This window comes from Musa acuminata, chromosome BXJ1-7 (genome assembly GCF_036884655.1).
Source record: "Musa acuminata AAA Group cultivar baxijiao chromosome BXJ1-7, Cavendish_Baxijiao_AAA, whole genome shotgun sequence".
Classification (NCBI taxonomy): Eukaryota; Viridiplantae; Streptophyta; class Magnoliopsida; order Zingiberales; family Musaceae; genus Musa; species Musa acuminata.
This window is the reverse complement of record NC_088333.1, coordinates 567,665-587,572: the sequence shown is the minus strand read 5'-3', so window position 1 is coordinate 587,572 and position 19,908 is coordinate 567,665. Positions and strand designations below refer to the sequence as shown.

Here is a 19,908-nt window from a genome sequence, read left to right as displayed (position 1 = left end):
ACTCTGTCTTGTTTATCGGTGAGAAAAACTGGAGGAAATTTGGAAGTCATCTTGAACGAATCGACGGACACCATTAGGGTCTGTGTTAATCGGGTTTGGAATCTGCTTAATCCCCTCTGCTTAAGTTTTCAAGGAAGATGTTTGTGAACTCGAAGCATGGAGCCATAGAATTGAGAGACGATGATGATGATGATGATGATGGATTGTTACTATATATGTACAAGAAACGGAGTCCACTACAACTTTTGCCCTGACAGGAGAGTATATACTTGGGAAGCAAGAGAAGAGATTACACGGGGAATGAATTACAAGTTGCGACACAGGTTACAAGGAGCCCAGTGGCAGAGGGAGGCCCACAGCTCGCCACCACCTCGCCTCCATCTCCGCCTCCCCCGTTGGATCGCCCTGCAACCGAACGGACGCCCTCCGATTTCGGTGTCGGCCTTTCGCAGCAACTCCCACATGACGTGCACGTCCTCGTAGTCGCACGACCTCACCTCCTTCCTCAGCTTCCTCAGCCCTGTTCCAAGGCGACAATAAGAAGAAGCCGACAACAGGCTTGTAGCCCGGAGTGCCGGGTTGCGATCTTACCGGTCCTTCGGATGCCGAGACGGGTGGCAACGCCGATCCAGACTCGCCGCGCTGGGAACACCACCACGCGCTCCCACCACTTAATCATCGACGCGCGCGCCTCTCGATGCCCTTCCTCTCTCGTCTTTGTTACGCAGCACGTATCCATCTCCGATGACGGAGAGAGAGAAGAGTTGGATTGTGGTAGAAGCGTCTCTTACTCCGCTGCGAGACCGGTTGCCAAGACCGCGTGACGCCGACTTACGACGCGACGTCGGTCGTCACGCGACGCATGGATATTACTGTGTGACGTCGCTGTAGCCGACAGAGCGGCTTCTATGGGGTTCTTCTCGCTCTCTCTCTCTCTCTCTCTCTCTCTCTATATATATATATATATATATATATATATATATATAGCCGTATGTTTGATTAAGTTTAAAATATTTAAATTTTTATCAAAAAAAATTTAATATATTTTACCATATCACTGCTATTAATTATTTTACGAATATTATATCCGAAGATTTTCTCAACATATATCCATATCATTTTAAAAGATTTTTTTCATCTTATCTTAACGATACATAGTTATTTACAAATAAAAGTATTTCATTTTTTATCTATTAATTCCACACATCTATTTCAATATTTTTTATCTCGATATATATATATATATATATATATATATATATATATATATATATAAACTATCCAACACTCAAATCTATTAAGTATTATTGGTCTCACAATTATCTTATAAATTTTTTTTCAATCTCAAAGGTATCCAATGATCACATAAGACTGTATCTCGTCATTTTAATCATCATATTTTTATTTTATGAATAATATTTTCATCGATCTCTCTATTGAATAATTGATTTAAAATACTTAAGGCCTTTACTTAAATGAACTTCTTGATCATCTAATTTAATTATTTTTTATATTTTTATAATTATTAAAATTATATTTTATATATTCTCCTACTTAATTTAAAACCTTTAATTTCTAAGACTTGCTTCCATATCTCAAGTTTATAATTAATTCTTCTTAAGCTTTTATCAATTAAGATAATATTATCAGTAAATAATATGCACCAAAGAGATCTATCATATAAGTGATTAATAAATTTATCAATTACATATGTGAAAAGATAAAGACTCGCCGTGGATCCCTGATGTAACCTTATATTAATAGAAACTCACTAGACATACTCCCCGTAGTTCTAACAACAGTAACCATATTATCATATATATCTTTAGAAGTATCAAATGCATCATTTTTTTCTAAAATTTACTATAATAAATTTCTAGGAACCCTATTATATGCTTTCTCTAATTCAATAAAAATTATATGCCAATCTTTCTTATATATATATTTTATTTAATATCTTAATAAATAAATAGCTTGTATGATTAATCTTTCAAGTATAAAATAAAATTAATTTCTAAAAATATTTATTTCAAGCCTTATTTTACTTTTGATAATTCTTTCCTCAAGTTTTATAGTATGGCTCATGATTTTAATATCTTAATAAATAAATAATTCTTTCCTCGAGCCTTATTTTGCATCATATTTTCCATCAGATTATGGTATTTTCACTAATCAAAAGTTCATGTGATCAGATTTCGGGTTTCGGCAATAAACAACACGCAAATTTCTTTCTGCATGATTTACTCATGACATCATATATCGCTTCATGTATCGATGTGAATCTTCCATGAAATATTGCCTAATACGAAGGTGTCTCGGCAGCATGTCATGTTTTATCACTTTCAATACCTCCACGCTGAGTCTCCACTGAGAGGGAATCACTTTTGTTGTCTGATGGCCACTATTTTGATGCTTCAGAGCTTCATGAATCTTCCTTCCATCACAGTTGATAGTTAATGTAAAATGGACAATAATAATTTCCAATAATAATTGCTTTAGCATTTTACCAAACCCATTTTCTGCATCTTGTTTGCTTTATTGCATCCCCAAGCTGGATGGACAAACAAATACACATACATGCCTATGAGATGGTTTAACTAAGATTATGGCATAAAAAATAATATCCCAATTTCTACCCACTTTATTGCCTTGATAAATAATCTCACGCTTGTTTCATCTAAAGCAGTCAAGTTAGCAGAAGAGAAGGCATGCATGCATGCATGCATGCATGCTTTGTGTGATGTCCATTTCTCTAGTACCAGAGATTAGTATCCCACTAGTAAGTTTATGGCAGCCAAGCATGTCAATAAGTATAGCGTACAAGTAGAATGGATTCGAGACATTATTAGTCTTGGTGTCGCGCAACCTACTGATGAGAAGAAGGATATTAAAGCTCACGTGAAGGGTGATGGTACGTACATCCTTGTGCTCCTTAAATCATGGAGCCTTTGTCTCTCAGGACACACCTCCCGTCGAGCATTATATCAATCGACCTGTGAGGAAAAAGGTGAGCATGGTCTTCAATGAGCACGGCTGGGAAGCCGCATCATGATGAGGAAGTTTCTGAGAATTAATAACAGCAGTAGGTGGTGAGATGCACTGCTGCTAGCGTCGACAGGTAGATATCAAATTCCCACCCATCGGTACCTGAATTAAAGAGAGAGAGGGTGAGAGTGAGAGTGATGAAGAGCCCACACATGCTTCGAGGTAATGAATGATATCTTCACGTTTCCTGGAGTCAAAGGAGATGCAGAGCAGGCCCCAGTTATCTATCTACCATTCTTCCTGGCCCCAGTTTTCTAGCTACCAATAAGACATAATTAACATCACCAAGATAGAGAGAGAGAGAGAGAGAGAGAGGCAGCAGGGCTCCTCTTAATGAATCCCGGACCCAGCTACATCAAGACAGTAAAGTTGATGATGTGTCATGTCACACAGTAGGAAAAGAAGAGTTAGGTGCTTCGGAAGGTGACAAAAGGCAATAATAATAATGCATAAGAAGAGCATAGGTTTGGTTCACATCATCTTAATATGGATGAAGTGGATTGGAAGGTTACATCTATCAGCTTAAGACAAAAGAGCATCGTGTTGTTACATCTATCAGCTTCATACGACCCGAATGGTTTCCACACCAATAAACAAGAAAAAGCACACATGACATGCTGATCGATACACGAGTTGTTGCAGACACCATAACAATCAGCTTCTTTCATGAATGGAAGCAGCAGCACCATGCTAAAACAAGGAGGTGGAAGAAGCCCTCTGTCCCCCATCCCATCGGAGCTGGTGAGCCAGACCAAACCAGTCATCGAGGCAAGGAGGTGGAACTGCACTGTTCATGGAGCACTCTTCTATAAATGCTGCTATATTAAAAGACCACCGAACCATTATGACTCTATTTACAGAGTAATCCCTGAATAATTAGCTTCTACAGACCAATCTTTCGTGGTCAGTCGGTCAGTGGGAATTCGTCGGTATCGACAATTCAATTCAATCCACTTCAAATCTTATATCGTATTAGCATCAGACTTCCACCTCCACATGACGTCGTCGTCGTGTGACTTATTCAGAGCTGCGACCTTAGCGTGAAGACCGCCGGCCACGGCGTTCTTCCCCCTCTCCCCTTGAGGTAGCTCCAAGGCTTCGCTGATGGACCCACGCTTCAAATCAGACGGAGGGATGAAACAATCCATGGAGAGTCCGGGGACATTGAAAGCCACCTCCTCTATGGTCCAAGCCTCCTCCATCCTGGTTTTCTTGTGGCTCAGGGCTGCTTCCCCAAACCGGAAAAGAGTGACGACCGAATGGCCGGAGTGAGCAATCATCGTACCCTCGACCGGGCGGTAATCATCGATGGAGGAGTCGATGGAGGTTTCCCAGTAGACCGCATCACCACCAGCACCGGACTGGATTCGAGTTAGATGCGAATCCTCGAGGTGGACGAGAAGCCCACTTCTCTGGCTAAAGTAACCAAATAAGACGTGCCTAATGACCTCCGCAGGTGTTTCGCTGTTTGCCTTGAGCGTCTGCGGGTCTGCACAGAGCTTGAGGATGAAGCAATCTTCCCCATCGACCTTCTTCTCCCCGATGCACCGTGCGTTGGTAAACATGCTCGCTGTGGTCAATGGATCGAGCCCCTACATACGGCAAACACCGAACCATCAAGCAACTAATACAGTAGAAACATGAAACAGGGTATGACGCTCTATCGATCGGCTCTATACCTGCAGAGCTCTGCGAAGGGGTCGGACGGGGCCCTTGGCAGCATGGGCGCCGAGCCATGGTGCGTGGCGCCAAACTAGTTCGCCATTGCAACCGGCATGGACCTTACTGCCACCGACAGCGAGCTCAATGTACCACATGTCAGGCGCCATCTGCCAGAGCACGAAGCCACCGGCCTCGGCATCCCTGGTTGCATTTCTGTACTTGATGACCCTGGTCGCCGTCTCAAACTCGGTCGCTACCATCTTCACCTTCCCCATCGCGTACGCGTTCCTGATGGAGCTCAACAACGTCAAACCTCCTGATGCGGCGATGTACTGCTGCAGTATGTACTGCGCCGACGAAGTCTCCTGCCGCAACAAATCGACATAGAGAGTTGGTCACAATCGAAAGCAAAAGACATGATCTTTTTTTTAGTTTTTAGAGATGCTCTCGATCACGAAGCCATAAACGGAACAAAGATGAAATACATGACGGGAAGAGTGATGAGGCGCTTCATCAAATACAATTACCATTACCGCTACGTAATATGCAGTGTTCACGTGTAGAAGGCTTATGTAAAGAACAGAGGAAGAGAAGAAGAATGCTCACGATGGGTGTATCCTTGATGCTAAGGTGCGGAAGCGGCTCGGTGGAGCAGACGTGGACGGGGGCGAGAGGCGCGGCCATGACTCCGAGCAGCAGCCGGAGGTCAGTCCGTCGGAAGGCGGCAGTCGCAGCGGAGATGGACGGCGCCCGCGACAGCTGGCCCCTCACCCACTGCCCCCACCCCCGGTCCTTCCGCGCGGCTTCCGCCTCCCCGGGGTCCGGACCCTCCATCAACGGCGCCAGGCTCCCAGACCTCGGGGCCACGGGATCAGCAGCACGCCCGAGCCGCTTCCACCGCCGTGGCGAGAGGAAGAGCTCCGCCATCCGCCGGGGGCTTTCCGATCTGGACCTCCCCCGCGCCGAAAGCACACCATGCTTCTTCTCCATTCCCCTCCCTCCTCCCTCCTCCTCGAGCAACACTGATAAAGAGAACGAAGAACCGTTCTTCTGTTGGGTGGGGAGACGAGGAAGAGGAAGAAGAAGAAGAAGTGGGATTGCAGTGACTTCGACCGTGTGGGTTGGTTGAGATATAGAGAGAGAAGGCGGCTATGTACGTCTCGAATGAAAGCCGAAACGAATCCAAAGAAATTATATATATATATATATATATATATATATAACTTTTTGATTAAATTTTATTCTCCTTTGGCTAATTCGATCAACTTTAGGCCTATTTATGCAAATTATTGGCATTGGAGTGTAAATAAAGTTAATATGCACTATAAGATGAAATGAATTCTATAGCCAAAGTTGGATTAAATTTTGCCGATTTTTTTGGAGGTCTCGCATATTCAACATGCTTTTGTACTTTGTAAGAAGCATTTAGTCATAAAAGATAACTCATTGATTTTTTCTCTTTCCTAGTTTGATTTGAAAATATAAAAAAAACATAATATAGGAACACAATTTATGGAGGAAATGATCCGATTATATCAAATTTAGACTAATTTGTTTCGCTTGTTCCTTTTCATATAAATTGAAAGCACAATAAAATTGAATTATGAAGATGAACTCGGATTGAATGATTTTTAAGATTTTATCATGAATTATGAAGATCTTTATTAATTAAATTAATTTATATCTTTATTATACGATGAATTTATCATAAGATAGCATGATCTATTCCATTCGATTAACTCAAAATTATATTTAATCATTCAAAGGAATTTAAGACTAAAATTGATAGTTAAAATCTTATTTAGAATTTTTGAGTGCTTTAGAACAATATTTAAGAGTATCGTAAATTCTCATTTCGCGCAAATTTGGATATTCATTCCTATACAAATTTCATATTTAAAAGCCTAATATTTTTATTTTAAGCAGTAATTTCTCTAATTCTGGATTATTCGGCTACAAACTATAAAATCCATGAAGAGTTGCTAATTTGTTGATTACTTTTGATTATAAAGAATTATCTATATATATATATATATATGTATATGTTAGAATTATTTCAATCCATGGCGGTCCGAAAAGGGATGGATGGCCCATGATGCGAAATGCCACCGATCGGATCGGGGGAGCACTCGTGCGAGTGGATCGGTTCCACGCATGTGATCCGTCGCCATCAACGCCATTAACTCCACGCCATGTGCTCGTCCGAGGCCGGATCGACCGTCCGAGTTGCTGCTTTCATTAGTCTTGTCCTCATGCAGCCCCGAGGGTTATGGGTGTGAAGACAACCGATGGCCCTGCGGGCGGTGGCCAACCTGTGTGCATTTGTCTTCGTCATCCATCTCTCGTCCTATCTTCTCCGAGTGATATTAAACTAGGGTTTCTTTCGCTGGAACATACTGCATATTAGGGGAATATGGATGATTTGAAGTCTCTACACTCTACACTCCCAGAGAAAAAACTTTGTATGCAGTGATGGTCGGACACAGTGGAAAATGCATGCACATACGAGGTGCGAAAAAGATATATTATTACCTATACGTTGGTGGAATATAGCGTATTTTACTTCGTGAAAGGTACAAGTATTTTACTATCGGTGGATCTGTTCTTATAGAAGAAAATAAAGAATAGATTGGGGACCAGTATATTTATTATGGTACAGATAAAGAGAAACTTCGGTTGAAATAATTAATAGGATATAGGGGGTTAATTATTACTTTTGTAATTAGTCATCTTTAGTATTTTTGAAATATTTAATCTCGTTACTCCAATAAAATATTTCTTTCTTGATTTTTGATCTTATGAAATTATATTTTTTAATTCTGTATAGAAGATATCTCAATATTTTACTTTCCTAAGTATAGGGATCACAATATAATTTTTGAAAATATAGGGATCGTTGTGCTAAAAGTAACTAATTACAAAGGGTAATATGTAATTAGCCCGGATATAGGATAGGTAAATGTTAGGTGAATTTAAGAATTTAAAGAATGTAGGCTATACTATTACGATGGACCATCTTATTTTTGATGTTTTATATATTAATGGTAGAAACTTAATGAAAGCTCTCGGACAATATACAAAAGATGAACAGGGTTATGCGATTTGTTGAAATCGTAATATTTAAATTTATGGAGTCCTATTTGTCCGAAAGTGAAAATGTCAATTTGAATCGTGTAAATAGTAACGATAACGTGATACCCTAAAAATCTAAGGATTTCTCCATAAGGATCATCGACCATTAAGAAAAAGTCAAGGCCTAAGATTAAATTGAATAAAAAATTAAATTAACAAATAAATCATTATGAATGTAGAGTTTGAATTCTAGGTAACATGTATAAGTTGAAAATAAAAAGGAATCCAGTTTAATACATGCTACCTATATCACATGCAGAAAATCAAGTACCAAGATCGAATGAGAATGAAATTTATTATATATATTTTTTATTTTAAATAATAGATAGACGTATTACTCCACCGTTGGATCTTCCTTATCCTCAAATATGCCTTTTAGAGTTTACGAGTTCCAAATGGATAAAATCGTGTTGATACACTCGTCTCCCAAAGCAAAAGCAGATAATTTTTTGTGAGCATACGGGTCACACCAATAGTCGATTGATCAAATGATCTATTATCAATTAGAAACATATGGTAAAAATCTCAACCATTTTATGTATCATCTGAACCAATTTGCACAACAATATCAAACATCTCCCATTTTTGAGCTAATAAAAGAGAAATCAGCTAATCGCATTGACTGTTGATATGGTTGAAATGTTATTTTCATCCGGATAGGAACAGTGTGATGGCATATGTTGGACTAACACGTGGAAATTATTGCCCAACATGCCATGGATAGGACCGTAGTAGGTGAATGACCTAACAACGTCATGCCTTTTGTCTGCCTGCCTCTACGCAAATCCCCATCAAATTAGACATCGAGGCATTAAAAGAAATCCTTTTCACCGGTGAAATTTCTTGGTGCTCTGTGCCTCTCATGTCTGGAAGAAAGATGTGATGTTAATCTTGATCGAGTTGCTTCACGGGAACAATGGGATGCTAGCTCAGAAGAAGAAGAAGAAGTGCTGCACTGGTGGGTACTTTTGAGTTGCAAAGCTGGGTCCTCTGTGATCTCCTGCTCCTCCATGAAGAGCTTTCCTTGGTGTTCAGAAGCCTCAGGTGGCATCTCGCCGTGTTTCGCGGGGATAGCTGTCTTGTTGGAGTGTCTTCTTCCATCATTCCCCTACTCAAAGCACACACCACAATGAGCATTTAAACATGGACAGAAATGCGACGTGCCATCCTTACGTACTCGATCACATCGTTATAAGATACTATCCATGAGACTGCATAGAGGCAGTTCTAAGGTTGAAGTTACTGCTACAGATCTACGATGAACAGGAAGTCTGCAATGCTAAATATCAAGTATCGAGAGAACAGATGAAGTTAGAACGGGTACGCCTATCTCACAGTAGTAGGGAACGAGGATCGAATGATGTAAATTTTCTTAGTGTCCATGATCAAATGTGTGCTCCTCAGCTGCATTCTAAAGATGAGCCGAGGGAGCTTTCACACAGTGTTATACTAGGAAACCCAGAATGTGAGGAAATAACAAACATCCAGAGTTCCTGCAGAGAGCAGCAGTTAACATCAAGGAGGGAGTGCCATCTTTATCCTGTGCGAAAACCTAATCTTCTAGCCAAGCAAAATGACATCCCTCATTGTGTGGTCTCTTAAACAACCGACAAAGCTGCGGTCAATGAAACAAAGTATAGCCTAAGAGAGTAGGAGCAGTAGATTCGAAAAGGACCCTCGAGAGATAAAAAGGGGGATAAACAACATAATTTGGCAACAGTTGTATCTATCTATCTAAAAAGTACATGCAATGGATCATATGCGTCTCGACCAGATTAAGAATTATAGGATTAATTTTTCTAACATGGAAAATCGACAACTCAAATTAAAAGGAGGAAAAAGATTGGCAATCAGAAGTCGGAACGAAGCGAGAAAGTCCAGATACAAACCATGCGTAGTCAAATTCTAGTTAAGAGTCAAAAGTAGAGGAATATCACAACAACAGACCAAGTTAGACACACTGACTGTTATCCACTCATTACGAGAGAGAGAGAGAGAGAGAGAGAGAGAGAGAGGGGTGGTGAATGTTTGTGCATGTATGCTGGACATGCATTTGCTCCTTTAATCACACTGTCAAAAAGCAGTGCCCAGAAGGCAACAGCATAAAACCTTAAGGAAGCAACAAATCATAATGGACAAGTTGCATCAAGTGTTTGTTTCTGTACAACTTTTCCAGCTGGCTTGCTGACTGAAACCATGTACTTGAAATCTCACAACCTGACATTGCTCCCAGAAAGAAACTATGGGTTTCCAAGACGTACGAGTCGGGTGGGGGCTTCGTGAGCAAGTGGCCTGTGTCAATCATCAAGTGGTCTCTCTAATTATAATGACAGACAGCCCCAACGACGCTGATTCATGAGTCGTGCTGTATCCAAGACACGGCCCCAAAGGAGAGAATGCCATTTATGATGATGATGGTTTACTCTCCTCTTCGAGTCGGATGAAGAGAATCCCAGAATTTTAAGTGAAGCTCCTCCAGTGGCCACCGGTCATCACGTCGATAAGATAGATCGATCGGCAGTGGAATCAGTTCCGATCACATGTCAAGCAGTCAAACCATCCGCGTCTTTATCTTAAATGGAGCGCCAATAGTCAAAGCATCCAGTCAGTGTAAATAACAAAATAAAAATTCTCCACTACAAATTACCAGCACATGACACTGTTGCAGAGCTGATCGATCATATTCGATTTGCTTACGACTTTAGATCAAGCCTCTTTTTGCGGGGGTGATTCAGTGTACATACAGAATAGTAAAAATGTTAGCATTTGAGCTTGTATTAACTAACTATTAACCCATACAGGACTAGCACCTTTACAACCCTATTTGTGCTCTCAGTTCAGACCACTAACTAAAATCAAATACATTCTCAACTCAAAATAAATTTTTTCTAAAAATTTATATTCACTTAATAATATACAAGTCAGTCATTCCCCTCTCTCAGAAACCATCCCTACCTTCTACTCTAAGAAAAGGGAAGGGAGAGGGAGTAACAAACAAAGCATTCATGATGGATGATGCATGGACTCCCTTATCTTTGAAGCACATGGGAGTCGGCCCGAGCGGGGTGGGAGATCAGATGCTACCATCCCCGGCTACCACTTTCACATGAATTTACTATGCTCATAGTCTTTATCCCACCCCTCTTTCCTTTGTGCCATTTGCCATCAAGTCCATCGACCAGAGACACTGTTGCAGGGAAAGCACAAGTACCCAAAGGGCATGAACAAGATGCATGTTGTTTGCCGTGTCACACCACTGTGTGCTGCTTTGATGATGCTTGGAGTGGAAGCGTAACAAAGTCCTACTGGGCTGTACTTCTTTCGGAGCACGGTGTTAAGACGGATCATAGGAAGGTTGTACTTGCAGTACAACTTTCAGCATGAATTGGTCTGGAAAAGAAGGAGGTACAGTGACCGCACATAATCTTGCTCGAGAGCAACAAGCAGAAATAAAGAGCGTGCTGCATCATATCGAGCAGAAGAACAACTTTCAGCAGGAATTGACAGGGAAAAGAAATCCGGTAAAGAAGATTGGGAATGTGACCGTGTCAGAGATACTGTGCACTTTTGCCCACTCATCATGTGTGAGTCTCGAGTGTAAAGAGGTGCACAAAGCTGCAGATGCTCTTGTAAAGAAGAGCGAGCAGAAAGCATCTTGCAGCAGCATTGGAGGAGGAGGAGGAGGAGGAGGAGGACAGGGTGTGGCAAAATTGGATGGGCCTAATGAGGCATTCCAGGGTAGCCCGTCGTACACAGGAAGCTTATGAACAAAAGCAGGTGATGGAGATACGATAATAGTAATAGAGGATTCACCAAACTTTTTCTTCTTTCAACAAGAGATAAACTCTTGTTCGCAATATCTCATCATATCTGCCAATGGATGGGGTTCACTGACAAATGACAACATCTCAAAGTCAAGTTACTAACATAAAACTAAAACTGGACCAAGTCATTTATGAATATCTTGCTACCTACTTCATAAAGACCTTCGATATACACAAACAATTTCATCACCAAAAAGAAAATGATTTTGAAAAGAAAATATGTTTCGTTTAGAACTACAGCCATAGATGTGAATTTTGCTCAGTGTTCTAATGTACAATCATAATAGTGTTGGGTCGGTCATGTACAACATCGAACAACTAGTGTCAAATCCGACATGGGTTCTTATTTCTCTATCCATTACTGTCATGAACCCAATTAACAGAGGTATCCTATAATTCAACATAAAAAATGGGGTTAGATCGATGCAATTACCTGAAAAATTCCGACTTGCTGAAAGCATCCAACCTGCTGCCATTCCTACGTGCAGCGAAGGCGAGCGTTGTGTCGATGACGGTTGGGCCTAAAGCCCGTCATCCGGCCTCCAGCATGGGAACGCCAGCCTTGGCCTATGGCGCCGCTCGTGTCTCATGTTGTTCCGTTGCGGCAAATAAACAAACAGGTCGAGCGCAGGAAGCGGCGTCGTCCGCAAACCCAAGCCTTCCGAGTGAGAGAAAGATGGGTTCTTCTGGGTTGTCGGTGTGCCTCAGATATGAGGGTGGGTTGCCTTCTTCTCGTGGGATAGCATTGCTGAGATCTCGGCCATGGAACATACCTCGAAGAAACGACGGAAGCTGTTCTCAGGCAAACGAAAGAGATCTCTGGATCACCAAGTCAAAGAGGCTACATGAAACCCCTCTGTTCGTAGGTGTTAGAACAGTAAATTAAACTGAAATCGAACTGTGGCTGCATCAGACTTTTCCATGTAAATTTAGATTTGAATTAAAGAGAAAAAATTTTAGTAGCAAACTCTCAAGTGGATTACACAAAATTATGTATGACATCATCTCAAATTCGAGAAATAAATAATAATAAAAAATCAGATGAAAATACAGGTCTAAATAAATACGTTTAATCAGATTGAAAAGTAGACGAATCAAAGATTCATAAATTCTATCCCAAAACGGAACGGATAATTTCTGTGAACCGGTAATTCGAACACCCAGTGAGTTTATACCACCACAAAGATAGAGAACTGAGAACTGAGGTCGTGTCAGACTGTTGCATTCCGTTCTGACCGTTGAAGTCAAACTGAGACCACAGCATGATTGCACCAAAAGCTAGCAAGGTGGAGCTCAAGACCTTCAACGCTCGGTTGTGGCAGGCAGGCCTCGAGAAGGGAAGAATATGAAAGAGGATCGATGCAAGAGACAATCGATCGATTAGCTTACCTTGCCAGAGGGAGACATCAGCTTCTCCTTCTTCACCTGTGTTCGTCAACACAGTTTTATCAAATGGAAGCAGTAAGGTTAAGAAAGAGTTAGCGGGACCAATTGAATCCCAGGCACCTGCCGTGACCAGTAGAAGCAGATGCCACTCACTATCCTCGGTTTCTTTCTCATGGTTACGGCTTCTTTCCCATCCGCTCTTCCCACCACCAAACTTAAATACCATATTTGTAGTGTTGATCGACAAGGGCGAGCTTAAACACCATTGATGTCTTCCAACTGCCGCTGGCGGTATTAATGATGGCGGAGGATGGGCGAAGAGGAGAGTGACGAGACAAAGCAAGTGTGACTCGGTTTCCAATCAAAACAACGGCATCTGCGCTGGTGTCGGAGAAGAATAAGATGGGAAAAAAAGCTGCGAGTCAAAGAGGATTCCCTCTTTCCATCCCGAGCTCCACAACTCCACAAAGCTTCTTTCCTCCACGTGGTCAAAACCCCTCTTCTTCCTTCCCCCGCAGGAACACTTCAACCTCGGAAGAGATGAAAGATGAAAGATGAAAGCGGCGTTGTCAACTCAATCAGTGGACAGTGTCCTGGTCTTCTCACCCACCGCCTCGCCTTCGCATCATCCAACTGAACAAACACTGAACACTCGGAAAGTGTTCAAGAGAAGGGTGTCGAAGCCTTCTCAGGAGCAGTGGTCGAGGTCTTCTCCGTCTGTCTCTTTGACTCTGTGTTTCTTCTCTCTCACTCTCTCAGTTGAAGCTTCCAACTCTATGATATTCCCACATAAAAAGTATGGTTTGAACTGGACTTTGGATCTTTCGTTTTCTGGAGGCTGGAACCGAGTTTGTGACATTTTTGTCTACAGCATGGCCTCTACACAAATATGTGGTCTGGCATTGTTGGCAGTATGCCACTATATCAAGAGAAGGAAAAGAAGGGAAAACATGAAAATAGTTCAGGAAAACGATGCTGATACAAGTCACCCCAGAACATAGAGAAACAAGTTATTGCCATGTGTTGTATGTCGAACAGCGAGTGGGAAATAGGAATGAGAATTAGAAATTAGAAAACTTGGTATAATGTTGTAGCACACTATATTCGACTTGAGATATGAAGGCTAGTGTTGTTCATGTGCTCTTTCTTTTTAGTAGTCCCTCATATTATGTTTCGACCACACTGCCATCTCGACGCAAGTTTTGACGAATTGACACACTGTTTCTCATGGAAACACGAGTGTGAGATAGAACAAAAAAATATCAAGGCATGGTCTGCAATGATGGCTTCTTTCACCTTCAGGTGACCTCACCGAACATTTTGTTTCTTCCACCATTCTCGGCTATCACGAGAGGTCAGCCCACAGCAGAGGGATCGAAGAAGCTTTTGGGAAACGAATCTTATGGATGGTCGAGTCCTCTTCTTCGGTACCAGACAAGCGGGTAAGCCGGGAAATCGTTCCACCAAAAGAAGATGTTCCGCAGCGCAGCCGAGAAGAAGGTCGCGAGCCTGAGACGAGCAAACAAACAAATTGCTGGAGGGGCCGAGCGAATCCGCGATAGAGACGGGGCAGCCACAAGATTCTGTACTTGTGCCGTCCATGGAGGTAGGTAGTGAGTGCCACGTCAACTCACTTATCCAAGGATTAATCTTTAAATACTGTAAAGGGACTATGATTGGCTTCCCTTATGGGTCAATCCAATGCAAAGGATAGGAGATTGCTTTTGGATATCGGGATATTTTTTGAGATTATTGGGAAGAATAAAAAAAGAAAAAAAAGTCAAAATGAAGAGTTCTTTTTATTTTATTTACCCAATAATGTTATATATATGTATATATATATATATATGTATATATATATATATGTATATATATATATATATATGTATATATATATATACTGGAACCATTGGGTTACAGTAAAGAAAATGCCATCTGTTACCCAAACAAACGGATTCTTGACATCCTGATCAATATTCAGAAATAGGGTCAGTGGAAAACCTAAAATGCATCCATTCTAGGAAGAAAAATAAATCAATCATCCATGTCTTATATCTGATGACAAGTGATTCAGGAATTCTTCACTTACATGCCATTACTTTTCTGTGTAGAACATGCAAGCTGTACAAAAATGCTAAACTAGTATTCTGAACTCGATACTGATAAAAGATATATAAGGCAAGAATAATACAACAACTAGTACAAACAACACATATTGTACTTTTTGGTTACAGGCTGCACAACTCTCAAACGCAGATCTTATCAAGTTTTCCAACCCCGCCGCCATTTAGATGATGATTGATGTTCGTTTTTCAAACATGCCTCGATGCGGATGATGATTGAGGTCGTCCCGTGATGTCCATCACTTCAGAAAAAAAATGGAAGACAATAATAATCCTACAAGTATTCACGCAAGTCACTTGGAAAACTAGACACCATCACGTTCTTTTTTCAGCTGGATCGCCACTGGCCGTTCGATATTGTGTCCTAAATCTGTGCTACCAAGGGAAATCTGATTTCTAGAATAGTTATGAAGAGTGTTTGGAGAGATGATGCTTGCAGAAGCATTGGCATTCAGCATGCTGTGGTTGCTGCTTCTTGCTGCTGGCACATCATGGTTATGTTTCCCCTCGTATGTTGTTATAACCGCTTTAGGATCCGTTGAAGCTCTTTCGACATGCTTCCTTACGTTGCATCCAGAATTAGTGCACTTGTAGTAGCTCCTGCATTTGCATCAGAAGTTTTAGATGAAGTCTGAGGACTACAAGATATAGTCTACTTGAAACCGGCACATCGCCATAGTGGTTCAGTTGCCAGAGCCATGCACAGTAACAATCATTTCAAAAGACTCCTCAAGATCATTAGTCCATGAAATCCTTCTGAAAAGTTAGTTGGATGTGACAATTTGCTCTCCATCTTGATCAATCAGAAAGTTTGAGTGTCATGATAAGCCAACTGAAAGATGATGAAATTTACACAAATCTTGTGATTATGGTGACTCAGAAAACAAGTTCTGAGACGGTTTTCAGCAAAATAGACCTTAATGCCAAGAAATAATCATTCTACAAAATTAAACAGAGGAAACTGAAGAAGCAATAGTCCATGGTTTTGAAAATAGCTGTGCGGTTGTCCCCTGTGCTTAACTGTAATCTAGCTGATTGATCGTCCATCAAATTCTAAATTAATTCAAGTAATAGCAGCTACAGATAGATTTCATGTAAAAGATGCAGAGGAGGTTAATGGTTTTGAAGCTAATTCAAAAAAGAGGAGATTCTTCATGGTAGGATGTCCCATCAAGCAGTATAAATTGAAAGATTGAAGTTTCATAAGATAAAAAATGCATTAGCATACATGTGATACAAATGTGATTATACAAAAAAGGTAAATCATGAGAAGGAATGTATTTGAGAAGGTTGCTAAGGTTATATCAAGATGGAAAGAAAAATTTCCTGATAAAAGTAAAATCTAAAAGGTAAGGTTACATCAAGAGTAAATTATAATATTTGATTCAACATTTGGTAGCAGTAGATTGATCAAACAAGAAAGAGACAATTATTCCTAAAAATTATTGTAGAAAGCTGCATCGATTTAGACATTCTGAATTCTGAACTCCATTCTCCACACCAACCACAATGTTTATAGTGGAAAGATATCATGTGTCAGAGAGGATGTATCACCTGGGATGAGGATTTCCTTTCACCACTTTCTGCCCATATTTCCTCCACCTATAACCATCATCCAAAAGATCAACTTCACTTGTTGTTTGAAAAATAACTTTAGGCTCTGTCACTGTACAGTATGATGCTGATTGGTTGTTTCTGATGTCCATTTTCCTGCCAAATTAAACAAGAAGCTGTCATGGATTGAACTGGAAAATACACACAATCAGATCATATAGTCACAAATCTTACCTCCTCTTTAAATCTGGCTGATTTTCACCCAATTCATCTGTCCTCATTGCAATTTCTCCAGCTACTTCATCATCACTAGAATCCGATATATACTTGCTTGAGTCATGATCAGATTCCAAGTTTCTCTTGTATGTAGTCTCGCTTGATTTGCCGAAACTTTCATAGAGACCTTGTGAAGCAGGTTCAGGTTTTGAACCATTAGACCCGCTTGCCAAGCTACCACCTTCCTTTGCATGCCGATTCTGCTGAGGTGGCTGATGATTGTGCTGTCCCTTGTAAACTATTTCAGTCACTTGCCCATCAAAAGAACGCTCGACCTTCTTCTTAACTGGGCATTTCTGATGCGTACATTTGTAGTAGCTCCGAGGATATTCACCACCTTTCACCTGCTTCTGCCCATATTTTCGCCAATTGTAGCCATCATCAGCAGGTTTGTCAACAACAAGGGTTGAAGGTTGAGATCTTCTATCACCATGTGCAGATTCAGAAGTGGAGTTATATTGGGTCATCTGCTGCGCTGAGGAGAGATTAAAAGGTGTCGGCAGGTGTCTCAAGGAGGCTACTGCTGTTGTTGCTGGTGCTGCAGAGAGAGTAGAAGAATATGAAGTTGGATCATATGCATGAGACCGTGCAGCCTGAACTGTAGCTTGGGGTTGGTTCTGCTGATTCAATATTCCATACTGTCCCTGCATGAGTTCATTATCCAAACAAGATGTAATTATTCGCCATTGTTTTTCCAAATGAGCATAAATAATATTCATCCTACACCAATGGATTAAACTACAACAATCTCGCAAGTTAATATGATGTATACAAGCACATTCGTATCTCAAATATGCATGTAGTTCCAAAAAATTGATGTTCATATATGACATGATTATACTGACTATTTCAAACATCTTACAACATCTTCAATATATTGTTCATGTAAAAAGTGTATGTATGTTTGACAATATCCATAAAAAGCATCAAACAACATTCACAGGTTAGGCTTTGCTAATGATTTGCCCGTTTCAGAGGAAAACACAAATTTTTTGTTCGATAATGTCCATGCCATTGTCATCCTCCAGAATCAGACCAGTCTTTGCTGATCTCAAACTGTCAAAGATCCTCTAACCAAAAGAAGAAAGAACAAGTAATCCTATTAAAGCCTACTTTAATCAGACCCAAAAGTGACCTGAACAGATGAAGGATGAGGAGGACTTCATCTCCATCTTCGTGTTAAATTTATTAGACTGTCTCTTTAACTTAATAGTATATGATCGCCCTTAAGAACTTGTGAAGTGACAAAAGTAAAAAGTCAATTCTGATTTGCAAAACCACGCACAGATTCTTCTTCTTTAACTAAAGCATTAATCCAAACAATCCTTCACCTGCAACAACAATTGTTGCAGGAAAAGCTTCGAATACTCACCTGCACAGGGGAGAAGAGTGAAGGAGGAGATTGGAACAAGCTCGATGGGCTGATCCCCGGAGGGAACGTGATGAGCGGCAGCCGCGTTGCCGTAAGATTTACCGGTCGGCTTTGTCCGAGGCTCAAAGCCACTTCATTTGCTCCTCCTCCGGACTCCCTTCTCGCCTCGTGCCAGAATGGCGGCGGCGCCGACGCCAGAGGCCCTATGGCGCCGGCGAGGAGCTGCGAGAAGGACGGATACTCCAGGTCGGGGTCCGCTAAGAGGCTCGACAGGCCGGGGCTGACGTCGGCGGGGCGGAACAGGCTCTCCATGGAGGAGCGTGAAGGGAGGGCTATCGCCGGCCGTGGCGGAGGCCGCTGAGCCCCGCCTTCGGGCTCCGCCATGGCAGCTGAGTGGAAAAGGAACGACCTTTTGGGCCTCGACTCTTCACCGGTGCGTCGATCGAGATGGCGTTACGACAAATTCGGTTGTGGAATCGGCAGTTGGAGATCCTGGGAGGCGGCCGACGCCGTGGTAGTTCTTGGTCGGGGGGAAAGGTCTACCCTCCCCTTTCGAAGTCAAGTCAAACGCATGCCCGTTCGTTGACTTTGAAAATGCCGGCCCTACGACAGTGATTGCAGTCGTTGACTTTAGATTTTTTAGGATCAAATTTGTCTGTTTTGTGTTTTAAGAACAGGTGACGAAAATACAAAATACGATTATTACGGCCTGAAGTGTTTAACACCTCGTTCATAATAATTTCCTCTTTTTTTTTCTTTAAGGGGGTTAACAATAAGATAAAAATATAATTATAATGGAAACAAAGAATGCACAATAATATCTATCATATAGCCTTGTAAAAGTGCAAGATGGAAAATATATTTTCTCCCTTAAATATATGCTTAGCTCATATGAGCATGCCATGAAGCTGGATGACTAGCCATAAAATAAAGATCCAAAGTCATGCTCATCAAACACTCTCGCCAACTCTCTTTCAAATCGATCACATGATAAATTTAGCCAATGGTCGAATTGAATGATTTAGTTATTAATGGGTTTAATTTACTTGGATGTGAAGTTTCCGCTTTGTTTTTTCGTATTTGCAGCTTCAAAACTCTGCTGCCATTGACATCACATTTAGTGCCTTGCCATCTAAGTTGAGTATTTTTAGATTAATAATCTACATGATCACGACGTGTTGTTGTTCAAACTTTTGAGATTGGATCGTACAAACAATCGATGATGATGATGATGATGTTTGAACAATCAGCCATACTAATTGGTTTCTGTACATTATACAAAAAAAAAAAGACAGATTATTATATGGCAATAAATTGCTGAATTTTAGGAGAACAATTTTTGAAGCCTGTATCAAAAATCTGGGATTTATTTCTGAAAACAATCACCTTCTTTCCATTAAGATAGTCTCATCCTGCAAGCATGCATATACACACGCTGGAGATCATATCAGTAAGGAATCTTTGAACAGAATGCAATCTTTAAGATACTTGGGTATCAAATTACAGTCTCAAAGAATCATGAAGACCACCATGA

At 41.0% G+C, this 19,908-nt stretch overlaps 2 protein-coding genes and 1 long non-coding RNA gene across 3 annotated transcripts; all 3 read right to left on the bottom strand.

The window, feature by feature from the left end:
* Positions 1-187: 187 nt before the first annotated feature.
* Positions 188-814, bottom strand: LOC103990995 (uncharacterized). The gene is made up of 2 exons (XR_010515337.1): positions 592-814; positions 188-520 (listed from the first exon to the last, which is right to left on the bottom strand). It is a non-coding gene; the product is annotated as an uncharacterized LOC103990995 (long non-coding RNA).
* A 2,667-nt stretch (positions 815-3,481) lies between these two features.
* LOC103991164 (uncharacterized) lies at positions 3,482-5,864 on the bottom strand. The gene is made up of 3 exons (XM_009410523.3): positions 5,314-5,864; positions 4,725-5,072; positions 3,482-4,637 (listed from the first exon to the last, which is right to left on the bottom strand). The coding sequence occupies exons 1-3, from the start codon at positions 5,695-5,697 to the stop codon at positions 4,008-4,010; spliced, it is 1,362 nt and encodes a 453-aa protein (XP_009408798.2). The 5' UTR covers positions 5,698-5,864; the 3' UTR covers positions 3,482-4,007.
* Positions 5,865-15,179: 9,315 nt separating this feature from the next.
* LOC135679804 (probable WRKY transcription factor 3) lies at positions 15,180-18,890 on the bottom strand. The gene is made up of 4 exons (XM_065193788.1): positions 18,375-18,890; positions 16,961-17,646; positions 16,727-16,882; positions 15,180-15,772 (listed from the first exon to the last, which is right to left on the bottom strand). The coding sequence occupies exons 1-4, from the start codon at positions 18,756-18,758 to the stop codon at positions 15,478-15,480; spliced, it is 1,521 nt and encodes a 506-aa protein (XP_065049860.1). The 5' UTR covers positions 18,759-18,890; the 3' UTR covers positions 15,180-15,477.
* Positions 18,891-19,908: the final 1,018 nt, after the last annotated feature.